This window comes from Rhinatrema bivittatum, chromosome 5 (genome assembly GCF_901001135.1).
Source record: "Rhinatrema bivittatum chromosome 5, aRhiBiv1.1, whole genome shotgun sequence".
Taxonomy (NCBI): Eukaryota; Metazoa; Chordata; class Amphibia; order Gymnophiona; family Rhinatrematidae; genus Rhinatrema; species Rhinatrema bivittatum.
In genome coordinates, this window is record NC_042619.1 from 7,788,169 (window position 1) to 7,801,967 (window position 13,799).

At 48.4% G+C, this 13,799-nt stretch overlaps 1 protein-coding gene across 10 annotated transcripts in view; it reads left to right on the forward strand.

Moving 5' to 3' along the window:
• Window positions 1-2,506, forward strand: part of LOC115091758 (sodium-dependent proline transporter-like) — a 163,980-nt gene extending 161,474 nt beyond the window's left edge. For 9 of the 10 annotated variants that reach the window (XM_029601945.1, XM_029601944.1, XM_029601939.1 and 6 more), the window contains one exon: window positions 1,914-2,506. In XM_029601945.1, the coding sequence (XP_029457805.1) occupies window positions 1,914-2,072 (159 nt within the window). In that variant the 3' untranslated portion in view covers window positions 2,073-2,506. The remainder of the gene's footprint in view (window positions 1-1,913) is intronic. The other variant, XR_003856811.1, reaches the window with a different exon arrangement.
• The last annotated feature ends 11,293 nt before the right edge of the window (window positions 2,507-13,799 follow it).

A 13,799-nucleotide genomic window follows, 5' to 3' on the forward strand; every position in this document is an offset into this window, starting at 1 on the left:
TCAAATGCATACATTTAATGAATAAAAAACACATCTTTCTCAATGGAAAGGAAGTTCTCGAACAAGGGACCACGATGTGAGGATTGGAAGGGGTAGGCGCAGGAGTGGCAGAAGGAAAGATTCCTTCACAGCCTCCCCATGGGAAGTGGCGGGGGTAAAAACCAGAAAACATGGACTGCAGGAAAATATCAGCCCGGGAGATTTTTTCAAAACCAGTCCATGGGGTACCTGGCTCACTCATACGTTTACCTCACCTCGGTGTGATACAGGCCCTCATGAAATACAGAATAAAATCACCAGAAACTATAAATAGAAATGTGCAGACAAAAACTGAACTGGAACCTGCAACAAGCCAGACTCTGTATGCAGCGCAACAATGGATAAACAGGAACCATTCCTCATAAAACATCAAAGAATAAAATATAAAATAGCATAGTAAAAACAAACTAAAAAAAAGAACAAATATTTCAAAACGGCTCACAAATAGTAGATCCAATAATTCAACACACTCTCTGTTTTTTTTAATTTACTGTTTTGAAATATGTTTTTGGTATTTGGAAGATATATCAAATAAAATACAATAATTAAAAATAAGGATAAAAAAATCTTCTGCTTTCCATACCTGGGAATGTTCGATTTCTAGTCATCCAAAGATTGTCATACATTAGCAAGAGGAAGTGGATGCAAAACCTTTTCCTCCCTCCCTCTCACATACACACACACACACACACACAAGCACCTCCTTCTCTCACATACATACATACACCACACAAAGCATCCTCCAGATCTAACATGCATACATACACACACACACACACACTGAAGCACTCTCCAGATCTCATACGCATACACGGACAGAAGCTCCCTCCCTCCCTCACTTACACAGAATAACTCTTCCAGTCTCACACACATACAAGCACCCTCCGTCTCTCTCTCTCACACACACACACACACACACACACACACACAAGCACCTCCTTCTCTCACATACATACATACACCACACAAAGCATCCTCCAGATCTAACATGCATACATACACACACACACACTGAAGCACTCTCCAGATCTCATACGCATACACGGACAGAAGCTCCCTCCCTCCCTCACTTACACAGAATAACTCTTCCAGTCTCACACATATACAAGCACCCTCCGTGTCTCTCTCTCTCTCTCTCTCTCTCACACTCACACTCACACACACTGAAGCACTCTCCAGATCTCATACGCATACACGGACAGAAGCTCCCTCCCTCCCTCCCTCCCTCACAGACATACACACGCACACCTGCCCCCAACTGAGCAGCTCAAGTCTTCAGCCCCGTTAGCTTGGTCTCCGCCAATGGCAGTCAGTGGCTCCCAACTTTGGCCCTGCCCTCTGGTGGTGGCCAGCAGCTCCTGCGTTTGGCGCCACTGCTCTGGCGGCGGCCAACAACTGTAGTCTTCGGCCTGCACCTACGCAGATCTTTAGTTGTGGCGGCCTGCAAATCCTTCCTTTGGCACCACTGGCACAAAAGACGTAGGATGCAAGAAGTGGCCAATGTTTCCTGCCACTGTGATGCTGCATTGGGGAGGGATATGTGAGGCGCACGGTGAGGTCCCAGGCCCATGCTGCTGCTTCTGTGGTGTTCAAGGAGAATGCAGGCCGCTGCGACCACCACCAACCAAGTGATTGGGCCTACTGGCCCACCGGGGCATGCCCGAATCCCTAATAGGCCAATCTGCCCCGAGCATGGGTCAGGCACTGCTGTGGGGAACTGGGTGATCCAGTAGGGTCTGTGGTATTGAAATAGGAAGGAAGAATGGGCAGATCAGCTTGGCCACCTTCTCTTTCTCTGCCACCCTACTCTGTTTTTTTGAGTACAAATTGCACAAGATCTTACTGTGTCTCTTATCTCTTTTTCTTCTCATCAGCGCTTCAAGAAATCCATCCGACCTTTGAACTCCTGGCGTACAGGAAACGGTCAGCGGGACGTATCCAGTGAGGTCATTGATGTGCCTTACACAGTAAACCTGACAGAGCAGGATTTCACTGGCCAGGAATGGCAGAGTGGTGGGAGCAGCACCGTGTGACGCTCGGGCCATGGACCCGCGTACCTCACAGCACAAATACCTCACGGGAGGGAGGTGGCAGCAAAGCAGAGCTCGGCTCTTTCGGATACTCGGTCCTTCTTCTTTGGGCCAAAAAATGTCACCGTTCTTCTGAACGTTGCCTGACTTCAGCTTGTGCCAGCAGCAGCAGCAGCCCCCATGGAGTGAGAAATGGATCCCGGCCATGGCTGAACTCGCCTCCAACACTGCCAAGACCTTAACTTGTCCCAGAGCTAAGACGGAGCAGGTGGGAGGGCAGAGCTGTGGAGCTCCTCACCCTCCGCTGCACCACCGTTATAGCAGCTCTTCATGGACCGGGTGTTCTCTGTCATTTGACTTTTGGGGAAGGCTTTTATTTTATATATTTTTGCTTAGTTTTTTTTACTAAAATATATAGAAAGGCAGAATGGCTATTTCATATGTGTCCTCTTGTTCTTTCTTGACTTGGACATTTCCTTTTGCTCCAGCTCAATTGCTGGGGCTGCACTGTCACAACCCTTCATTCAACTTTTCCATTCTGGTCCCTCCCCATCCTCCGGTACAGCCTGGTCATTTAAGCAACACGGCTGAGAGGCCAGAGGCACAGATCACGATTCCCTCCAGAGCTGTCCTTGGGACACACCCAGCCTGTCTACTTTTCAGGAAGTCCACATGATGAATATGCATGAGACAGATGTACATAAAGAGACCAATATTGAAACACTACTTAGCTAGATAAGTAGGACTTATCCAGCTAAGTGATAGTTGCTGAATAGCCGGCTATGTTCAGTGGCTGCCAGTTAGCTGGATAAATCACTTATCTGGCTAGAAAGATAGCTGGATAATCAGTGGGAGGGGGAATGAGTGGATTGGGGTGGTGCTACTTATCCAGTCAACTTAAATGGATAAGTGCCGATATTTAGACTTATCTAGTTAAGTTGATCGGATAAGTTAGACTTGCTATAGAGCAGGTCTAACTTTTACAAATTTAACATGAGCGAAATTAAAGGAAATTAAAGTTCAGTAAGTAAATCCTGAACTTTCACCCCTAAAAAAAAAAGGTTAAGCCGATCCACTCATGAGGACATTAGGAATGAGAGTCCAGGAATGGCTGGAGTTGAGAAGGTTCAAAAAATAAATAATTGGAATTCTGGTGACTAATTAGACATTTACATGGGAATCTCAAATCAAATTTTGCAGATTTGCTTAAAACTTCTGGCTTCATGGAGAGGAATTTCCTCCTGCGTTCTTGGGTTGTCTTACTAATATCAGGGAAAATCCACACTTTTCCTTCATAACAGTCATCATTTATTTTATGATTAAAAAGTTTCAATACTGAGTTCCTCTCAGAAAGAAATGCGAAAGTCACAAGTAAAGTAGCTCTGTCCTGAATAATCATCTCTTGAGATGATTCCAACAGCTCAGAAATAGGAATTTTTCCTTCCAATTTAGGAAAAAAGTAAGCCCTTGTTATTGCAGGAACAGCCTCCACTGGAAATCTAGGAGGAAGCAACCTTTTACAAGGAAAATGTAATATTCTTAAGTTTAAAATTCTTAGAGCATTTTCTAATTTCTTAGTTGAAACCGTATCTGATTGAACCAAATTATGTTGCACTGATTCTATTCTTGTAACTTTTGTATCCCACTCGATGACTTTGGTCTCCAGAGGCCCAACTTGCTTCTCTATAGTCAGTGCACGTCGATTACTTTCCACCTCAACAGCTGTTAAAGAGGTCATAGCCTTCTCTACAGAAATGAAGGCATTCCAGACAGATTCCAGCGTTATTTCTTTAGGTTTCTCAAGGGATAACCTTAGCGACAGGCAGATATGGATGCTCACCACTCCTTCACTCACGGGGTTGCTCTCAGAGAGCTTAGGGGCAAAAGAGAGGTCCGTGGAATGCATACTAAGCGGATTCTCCAAAGGGAAGTCCAAAATCATGGCCATGAAGGTAATATCATCTCTGTCTCAAATCCAAAGGAAAAGGGGGTGGAGGAAATGCTCGCTCAACAATCGACTCCATAGCGGCTTTCCCTTCCGTCGTGGCAGTTACAGGTGCCGCAAAGAGACTCTCAATCCGTTGTTGTTGTAAGTGCTCAGAAACGGGAGAAGAACTTGAAATCTCCCTCAACTGAGCCTTCCTCTTGGTATGGGGCATCTTGACAAACAAAAGGAACTAAAATTGTTTCACAAAAAATTCAGAGGAGTGGAAGAGCATTTCTTAGCGTATAGGTTTTGCGGCAGCCATCTTGTCCCCCTTGAGAGCAGGTCTAACTTAAACAGATAACTTATCCAGCTAAGTTAAGACATATCTGGATATTCAACAGCATAGCCGTGCTGCTCAGTATCCTGGTTAACTTAAATGTTTAATTTTGAATATTGGGCCCAAACTGTCTATTATATGAAAATATCTCATGCATATTAATGGTAGCTGGATCCTGAGGCCTGGATTGAGAATCACCTGTGGAACTCAGCACAGGTCCACTCTGGAACCAAGCAGTAAGTGTAACCCTGACCTGAGGATCCCGTGGCGTTCTAATATTGAAGAGAGTGATGCCTATGAAAGTCAGGGGTAAGGGGCTGACTGCCTTCCTAGGAGGTTGTCACGCTCACAGCCAGTGAAGGATTAAAGGGGTGTGGTGGAGATGTGGATGGAGGAGTCGCCTAGGGATGAAGCCTGGAAGGACTCACATAGAGCAGATAAACAGTACTTGCATTATTACAGCACAGGGGACCATGGCTGGTACTGCCCGGGGCCCCAGCCACCTTGAATCTGTCCCTGCTTTACAGTGAGAGGGGACGGCGGAGCTCTGCTTCGTGAGTTCCAATCTAGCGAGGGTCCGCAGGGACAGTGAACGGTGTGTGCCAGCCCAGGAGGGCTCACATCCTTTGCCTAATGGGATCTAGTTCCTATGCTTGTCTTCCTCATGAGCTCTAACGTTTTCTAATTGCTGTAAAATACTTTATTTGTCCTGATAACAGTTGTAGGGAGTTTAACCTTCCTGGTTTGAGTACACTGGCAATGTCCTGCACAAGTCAACAGAGAAGGTATAATACGATGGCAGTGATTAACCCTACTACTGTGCTGCCAACCAGTGTTCTTCAGTCACGTGCCAGGGTGAGCGCTGCTGTGGCCGACATGGCCCCCGCATCATGGCAAGGGCTTGAAGAGAATGGGACTGACCCCGTCAACTGATTTCCCAGAGGCCACCTACCAGCGCTCAGGTACTAAAGTCAGAGCCACTGCCATCACGTATTCTGCACATGCAATGACTTAAAACGCTTCATGACGTCAGACCAGGCAGCCACACACTTGGATTTGCTGTATTATAAAAAAAATAAACAAATCAATGCATTGAAAGTTACAGCTCATTTTCAGGCCTGGATTTAAGCCTACAAAACTGAGACAACTGCCTAACACACCAAAGATTCAGGCTAGTTTTATGTGTGTAAATATTTTTGAAAAGCAGGCCCTCAGTGAGGGCGATCTTGTCTCTTATCTTCTTCACTGATCCCATTATCCTCTCACTAGACTTGTTCTGTTGGTGCTCTGCTCTCTTCATGGCTTTACCTTTTAGTATTATCTTTATGATGATGACTCCCAGATCTACCTTTGCACCAGAACTTTCACCCAGAATCAAGTTCCAAATCTCAGTCTGCTCATCTAACATCAGCAGGGCCCGGAAGTGTCACTCCTCTCAAACTTTTTAACGTTCCCAAGAGAGAACTTAGCTTTCCTCCTTTCTGTGGGTAACCCTGTTGTCTTCCCAGTCCCTTCAGGCTACAACCTCCTCCTTCCCTCTCCGCATACATCCAAAACCTTTCTACAATGTCTAATCTATATTTATATAGTGCTAAAAGGTGTACCCAGCACTACACAGAAACCCACAAGAGACAGTCTCTGCGCTGTGGCAGGTGCCATCGAGTCAAGAGAAACAAGAAAAATAAGCATTGAGAAGACAGGATAATTCTGTAACATCACAGGTAATTGATGGGCAGCTATGTGCATAAGTTACATCAATTTTCAAAGCAAACTTATGTGCCTAGGTTGACTTTGAAAATTATGAGAAATAAGTGGAGAGGAGGTTACAGCAACAGGCTGAGAGCCATGGAAGCCAGGGTTCAAATACCATTCTCCCACTTCACCCATTGCCTCAGGTACAGACTTAGAGCATGAGGTCTCTGAAGACAAGGAAATACCTAGAGTACCTGAATGTAACTTGCCTTAAACTACCAATGAAAAGTTGTGAGCCACACAAAGAATTACAGTTGCTCCTTACAGGGTGTAACTCAGGGGCAGGCAACTCCCATCCTGGAGGGCCACAAACAGGTCTGGTTTTCAAGATATCCAGAATGAATATGTATGAGGTATATTTGTAAGCACTGACTCCACTGTATGCAAATATATCTCATGCATATTCATTGTAGATGTCCTGAAAACCAGACTACAGTTGCCTACCCCTGGTGTAACTTGTGTGTATGAATTTCTGCACACTTTTTAAAATCAAAAGTCTGTGTGTAAATCCCAGAACAGCTCTTGGGCAGGTCACGTGTAGAGTTTGATGTGCATAAGCCCCAGGTTCTGTTGTAGCAAAAGCCATAAGCCCGTGAACATTACCCCCTTAAAAACTCAGAGGGATTAATGGGTGCAGTTTAGCTGAAGAAAGGAATCGTTTTGTGCAATTGATTAAGCTTTGCCCTACAATGGATATCTGTAAACGGAGAGTTTAATCTATGCCCCTTTCATGTGGCTCTGTCCTGCTGCACTGTTCCTACCAGCACAATACAAAGAAGCAGTGGGGGAAGACAATTTCCAACGCCACTTTTACAGGTAAACGGGAATTCGTGTCTAAAACTGCCTTCCTTTTAATTACAACTAAAAGTATGCGTGTCCTAGCTGGGATTAGAAGAGCTGCTTCTCGGTGGGTTTTTCCAATGATAACCAACCTGTGCAAAAAGCAGCTGGGAACGTTTGTGGCAACAAAGCAAAATCTGCAGAGACTTTCTCTCAAAGCTTGGTGCGAAGGACACCGGTAAAATGTACCAATCTAAGCTAAGCAGATATCATAGAAATTCTGCTACCTGCATAGTCTGGTTTTAACCCGGCGAGTCCCATCCCACGTGCCATGGAAAAGTCACCACTGTCTGATGCATCTGCTCTCAGCAGCAAGATTCAATGTGGAGGAGCTCCTTCCAGCGCCTGTCCCTAGCTAGAGCATGAGCCCCGCAGTGTGATAACTAATGGGCTTCATGCAGCACACACAGCACCTCCTCCTTCCAGTCCTTCCAGCCTCTGTCTTAGCTCCAGGCTGAGCGAGCTGGGGAGAGCTGCACCAAGCACTGGCTGTGACTCAGTGCTGGCAGCAGCAGCAGTGAAGGCGATCTGGCAGCCACATGCAGCAGGCAAGGCAACTCACTGAGCCGGCTGCCTATAGCTGGAAGGGTAGAGACAGCATTTCTCCCTAGCTGAGTACTTATACAGGTTTAGTAGCAACTGCCTCTCTGTGCTTTTAACCCACCAGAATGAGCTGTGTGGCACCAGCACACAAGAGGAGCCTGCAGATCCGAGACTCCAGCTGAAGCTGAAGCGCCACTGTCCCAAGCCCCTTGGCTGCCTTTCAGGGAGCTGGGGAAGAGCTCTCTAGCTGCTGCATCTTCTCAGGAGCTTGTCCCACTGCTACACCCCAATATGATTCAGACCCTTCCTTCTTCCACACGGCATGGGCTGACCTGCGCTTCAGGTGCTCACCATGCTCTGGCAGCTGGCTGGTGCCTGGGATTTGAATTGGGCATCATGTGCCCTCATTGTTAAAGAGCAGACCAGGGCTGCTGTCCTCTCCTTCCTCAGTGGGTGCAGGACTGTATTCCAGAAACAGGCTGGGAACAGAAAGTCCAGTGATCTGGAGCAGAGGAGGCGCAGGCATGTCGGCACAATGTAAATATGCAGAAAGACGAGATGTGGCCAAGAGACTCTGCCACACCTGGCAACAGAGCTTCTTACTGTGTATACGAGTGCATCCTGTGCATAGCCCTGCCACGCACTCATGGGCCAGCACAAGGCTAAAAACCACCTGAAATATAGGCCACATTTTAGGAGAGTCAAAAGCTGTTTCCCAGCAAGTCATGGGCTGCAGGAAGCAGGAGATGGGTAGGTGCTCCATAGAAACTGCATCGCTTTATCTCTCCCACCATGGCCTGTGCACATTATAGAAAGGACAGAGCACCACAACCCCACCTCAGATTTCACCTTCCACTTTCTTGAAGTCAATAACCAAAGGAAAAAATGTGCCAAATCAGCTTCAAAGCTGGCCCCTGGCACTGAAGCAAGGATTCGATTTAAATCTACATTTCTGAATTTTTTCCCATTTGTAAGGGAAGGTGGCGCGAGCCTGTCTCGCGCCACCGCTAATAACACGGGAAAAGCGGCAGGGAGCGGGTCAAGGCGTGGGGGGGGGGGGGTGAGGGTAACCAATGGCAACAATTTGAATTGCTGCCTCGCCATTTGTTGCTGCTGGGGAGCGTCAGGTTTTGGCGCGGTTCAGGATCGCAGTCGGAGATCGGCAGCGAAGCAAGCAGATTTCTGCTTTTGTTCCGCAGCTTTCCCTGATTTTTTCGGCGGTTTTTTTCGTCCTTTTCGGTAGCGCGGCGTCCCATTGGTAGCCCGATGAAGCGCTCTAAGGCTCGCCCTGCTCCTCCCCTTCCGGCAGCCCGATGCAGATACCCCGGGGTTGGCTGCGGCTTCTCCGCTGAGGTGTCCTACGGTGAGTGGACCGCATGCAGGGGCCCTCCTGAGGTTGGCCTCCCCAGCGGTCCCCCCCAAGTGTCCGATTCGGGGGGAAAGCGGCCCGGAGACTGCTGACGCTCCGGTTTTTATTGAGCATGAAACAAAGGGAAAACAGTACAACAATGATGTGGCACGGAGCTCCGGTTTTCTATGCTGCCCCTTCCCCCCGTTCTTCTTCGCCGGGATCTGTAGTGGAAATATCATTGAATGCCTCATCCGGTGACTTGTTCCATCCAACCCCCCTCGCCGGTCCCGCCCCCAGACGCGTGGCCCCCCCCTGCATACGCGGCCCAAGCTCCATACCCAGTGATCCTTTAATCCCAGGCACAGGGTCCAGTGTTAAACATCCTTTGGGCCCCTTTAATGCGTTGGTCCGCGGCGGCAAAGCAGCGAAACGTGGCGGCGGAGGCAAGGGTAAGGCCCCACTACACAGAAGTAGGACCAGTGGCCAGGGCGGCGCCCATACATGCGGGGCAACCTTGCCCTATGCCTGCCCCACCCCCCGTGGGTCCCGGAGGTGTAAAAAAGCCGGCAGTGAGGCAGGGCGGGGAAAGCAGACGGCTACGAGGCCTGTGGCCGAACCACGCAGGTCTGGGGCCAGAGGGCTGACAGCGGGTACAGGTGGCTTGCCAGGGCATAGCGGGGAAGCCCCAACAGCGGGGATATACGGGGCGGTGGGAGGGCCCACAGCGGAGTTGATAGCGGATATTTTGGGGCGGGTACCCATTTAGGGCTAGCACCCCTTTCGGCAGGAGGGGAGGGCCTTTGGAGCATGAGCGTGGAAATGGGACCAGGGGTTTTTCAGTGAGTGGAGGGCGGTTGGATTGGCAGGGGGATGATAGTGGGGTTAGGGGTCAGGAAGGCTCATTTCCGGTCACAGGGGCGAAGGATAAAGGAACTCATAGCAAAGGTCCAGTTAGCAGGAGTGCGGAGTGGGAGGCAGCTTCTTTTCCAGATGCGGCGGAGGAGGTGTTCCGAGAACGTCGCGCCAGGAGGCATGGAGAGACCAAGCTTTCCCACAGGGACAGGAGGTCCACTTTCCACGAGGGGTGACAGCGGCGGTACCTCCAGGGGATATTCCGGGAGCAGTGCTGCGGGCGCGAGGACAGGTAAGACAGAGGGCGATGAAGAGCAAGAGTCTCGGGAGATAGCAAAGAAGAAAAGGCCAAAGCCGTCCCCAGCAGCCTACCTGCTGCAATCGACGCAAGATGCCAGCGGACCCGACCGCCCATCACCGACACCTCACTTCCGGCGCTGAGGGGGATTTAACTCGCAGGCAAGCCTACCCTCGCTCTTTTGCGCCCGACCGCCATCCACTCACTGCGGCTCGCACCGCACGCATCCGGCCGATACGACGCCCTCCCGGCTCGCTGCATTCGGCAGGGGCAACCCATCGGGGTCCAAGCCCAAGGCCTAAGTGGTCCCCAGTGGCCTACCTGCTGCAATCGACACAAGACACCAGCGGACCCGAGCGCCCATCACCAACACCTCACTTCCGGTGCTGAGGGAACTTTAAATCTGCCGGTTAGCCTCCGGCGTCTCACACCGAAGGAGCGCGACCAAGGGGCCTGCCCCTTGGTGCGCCCCTTTGTGCCACTTGTGCCTATCCCTTTTTATTCTTTTTCTCCCCTTCTTCTTCCCCCAGCCTTCCCCCAGGTACCTATTCATCCCTCAATACCTACCACTCTCCCAAGAAAGTCCGCATCACTAACCCCCTTCCCTCTCCCACCACCCTTTGCCTTCCCTGTCCCCACCCGACATAGTTACTTCCCCACTCTCCACCTCCAGCGAAGTAAATTTCCCACTCCAGGTGCCCTCCAGGTCCTTCCACCCTCCTACTTTTGCTATACAATATCCTAAACCATGCTACCTCTCCACATTCCTATCCTCAAACACCTTCCTCCTCCTCTCCATGCCCTTATCCATACCACCCCCCATGACCTCTGCCAATCCCTAATCCCCATCATGATCAACCCACTAACCCAATTTATAGGCCTAACAACCTTCACAATCCTCCTCCTGAATGCCCAGGCCATATTAAAAAAAACCAGCCTTCTCCATGACATCCTTCTTGACGACAGCCCAGATATCCTTTTTGTATATAACATTTAATTTGTATACAACATTTAATTTGTATATTGTTTAACTATTTCTATTCTTTCCTCTCTTCTTCCTTCTCCAAGTTCGGCTACCCCTGTTAAATGTAACTGTACCTTCGGTCACCACAGTTCTAGTTTTATGTTTATAATGCACTCCCGTTTTATGTAAACCAGCAAGATATGTTTTCATGATTGCCGGTATATAAAAACTCTAAATAAATAAATAAATAAATAAATAAATAAATATCTGCGCCATCACTGAAACGTGGCTAAAAAACTCAGACTCAGTTTTTATTAACCAACTCCCAACCGACCAATACAATATTTTCTCTATTCCCAGACACAAAAAAAGAGGAGGCGGCCTCCTTCTCGCGGCCAAAAAACACTTCAAGTTAACCCTCCAACCTATTGCCCCCCCCCCCCAGACTCAAAATTGCGCTATTTAAATCTCCCTTCATCCAAATATGCCTCATCTATGCACCCCTAGGGCTACTTGAACAAGACCCATCCCCTTTGATTGAATACATCTCCAAACACCTAGACATACACTCCCCTGCCATTATACTTGGGGATTTTAACCTGCATATTGATAAAGCTCTTCTCACCCCTTCATGTGAATCCCTACTCACAGCCCTGGATGCAATCGGCTTCAAACAGATCATCGCTAATTCCACCCATAAGTCAGGCCACATCCTCAACCTCATTTTCACTAATGCCCTGATCTTATCTGACACACCAACATGCCAACCCATCCCCTGGTCTGACCATTTCCGAATTGAAACCACATGCTCCTTTAAAGACACTCCTGCTCCTACCCCCCTAAAAAAACTATACACTTCCGGAAAGCATGTAAATCAGAAGACCTCATAGCAGCCCTCACAGACTCACTCACCAATCTTGATCTCTCAGATGCTGAGTCGGCCTTTACATCATGGCATCAGCTCACCAACACTGTGGCTAATTCTGTCTGTCCAGAACAAAGCAGAGAGATCAACCCTGCCGACACCAGAAAGAAACCCTGGTCCACAGCCGAGCTCAAAACCATGAAACGCCACCTTAGGAAACTAGAAAAAAGATGGTGTAAAGAACAAACACCTGCACTCCGAACCATGTTCCATTCCTACCTCCACTCCTATAAGCAAGCCATAGACAAATCAAAAAGGGATTTTCACGCCCAAAAAATCCACCAACTCAAATTCAATTCTCGAGCTCTGTTTGAATTTGTTACCTCCCTCACCAAATCCAACCCTACCGTCATCCCCGATTCTGATCATAACACGAAATGCGAGGAACTAGCCATCTACTTTCACAAGAAAATTCAAACCATCATGACACGTTTCCCCCCTTCCCCCACACCCATCATTCACGCACCTAAACACCTTCCCCTCCACACCCTTGCCACTCTACCACACCACACACTCCCACATCAGCCCAGTCTATCAATCCCCCTGCTACTCTCAATTCATTTGAGACCACTACTCGCATTGAGATTGAATCCATTCTCAAGAAAATCAGACCCGCAATACATCCCACAGGCACTATCCCCACCAAGACCCTTCTCACCATCCCCAACTTCATTTCCAAACCTATCGCAGACATCATAAACTGCTCGATAGCCTCTGGCACTGTACCCACACTACTCAAACAAGCCATAATCAAACCTATACTAAAAAACCCCACCCTTGACCCTGCTGACCCCGCCAACTACCGTCCCATTTCCAACCTACCCTTCCTCTCTAAAATCCTAGAAAAAAAATTATCAACACCCACTCACAAGCTACCTAGAAGAGCACCACATCCTCTCCCCATCTCAATTCGGCTTCCGATGACACCACAGTACTGAAACCCTTCTCATATCCCTATCCAACCATATCCTGAGAGCCTTTGATAAAGGACAATCATATTTACTGGCCCTTTTGGACATATCCTCAGCATTTGACACTGTCAACCACAACATCTTAATCGAGTGCCTTAGAGAAATTGGAATATTTGGTTCTGCCCTTAGCTGGATCCATTCATACCTCTCCAACAGACAATACCGTGTAAAAAGTGGACACTGTGAATCAAAGCCTATCAATCTACCTCCTTCCCCTCTGCAAGCACCTTACCAAACTTGGCCTTCCACACTTCATATATGCGGCTGATGTACAGGTATTCATACCCATAACCAATTCTCTTCCAGAGGCACTTAAAACATGGGATGCGGCTCTCACAACCATCAACTCTCTACTTGCTGAAAACTTCCTCGCACTCAACACAGCCAAAACAGAGCTCCTACACATCTCGCCCACACCCAAATGTGCTTGCCCCACTCCCTCCCACCCCTCTCACCCCACTGGCTCATTCGCCCCTCACGTTCGCAGCCTAGGCGTTCTCCTAGATAGCCACTTCAATTTAACTAAATTCATCAATTCCACACTTAAAGATGGTTTCTTTAAGCTCCACACCTTGAAAAAACTTAAACCTCTGCTTCACTTCTCAGATTTCCGTACTGTCCTACAAGCCACCATTCTCTCCAAGCTTGATTATTGTAATGCGATACTCCTTGGACTACCCCTATACGCCCTATGACCACTGCAGATTCTCCAAAACTCAGCGGCACGTATCCTCACCAGTGCCCACCGTTGCGATCACATCACACCACTCCTCAAACACCTTCACTGGCTGCCCATCAACGCACGTATCAAATACAAAGCACTAACCATCATGCATAAATCTATTCATAACCAAGACATGCCCTGGTTCAAAGAACATCTGCGATTCCGTGCCTCTAACAGACCTATCAGAACTCAACGCTGCGCCACTCTTCATACCACCGCTCCTAAAAGTGCTAAGCTCAAATCTAC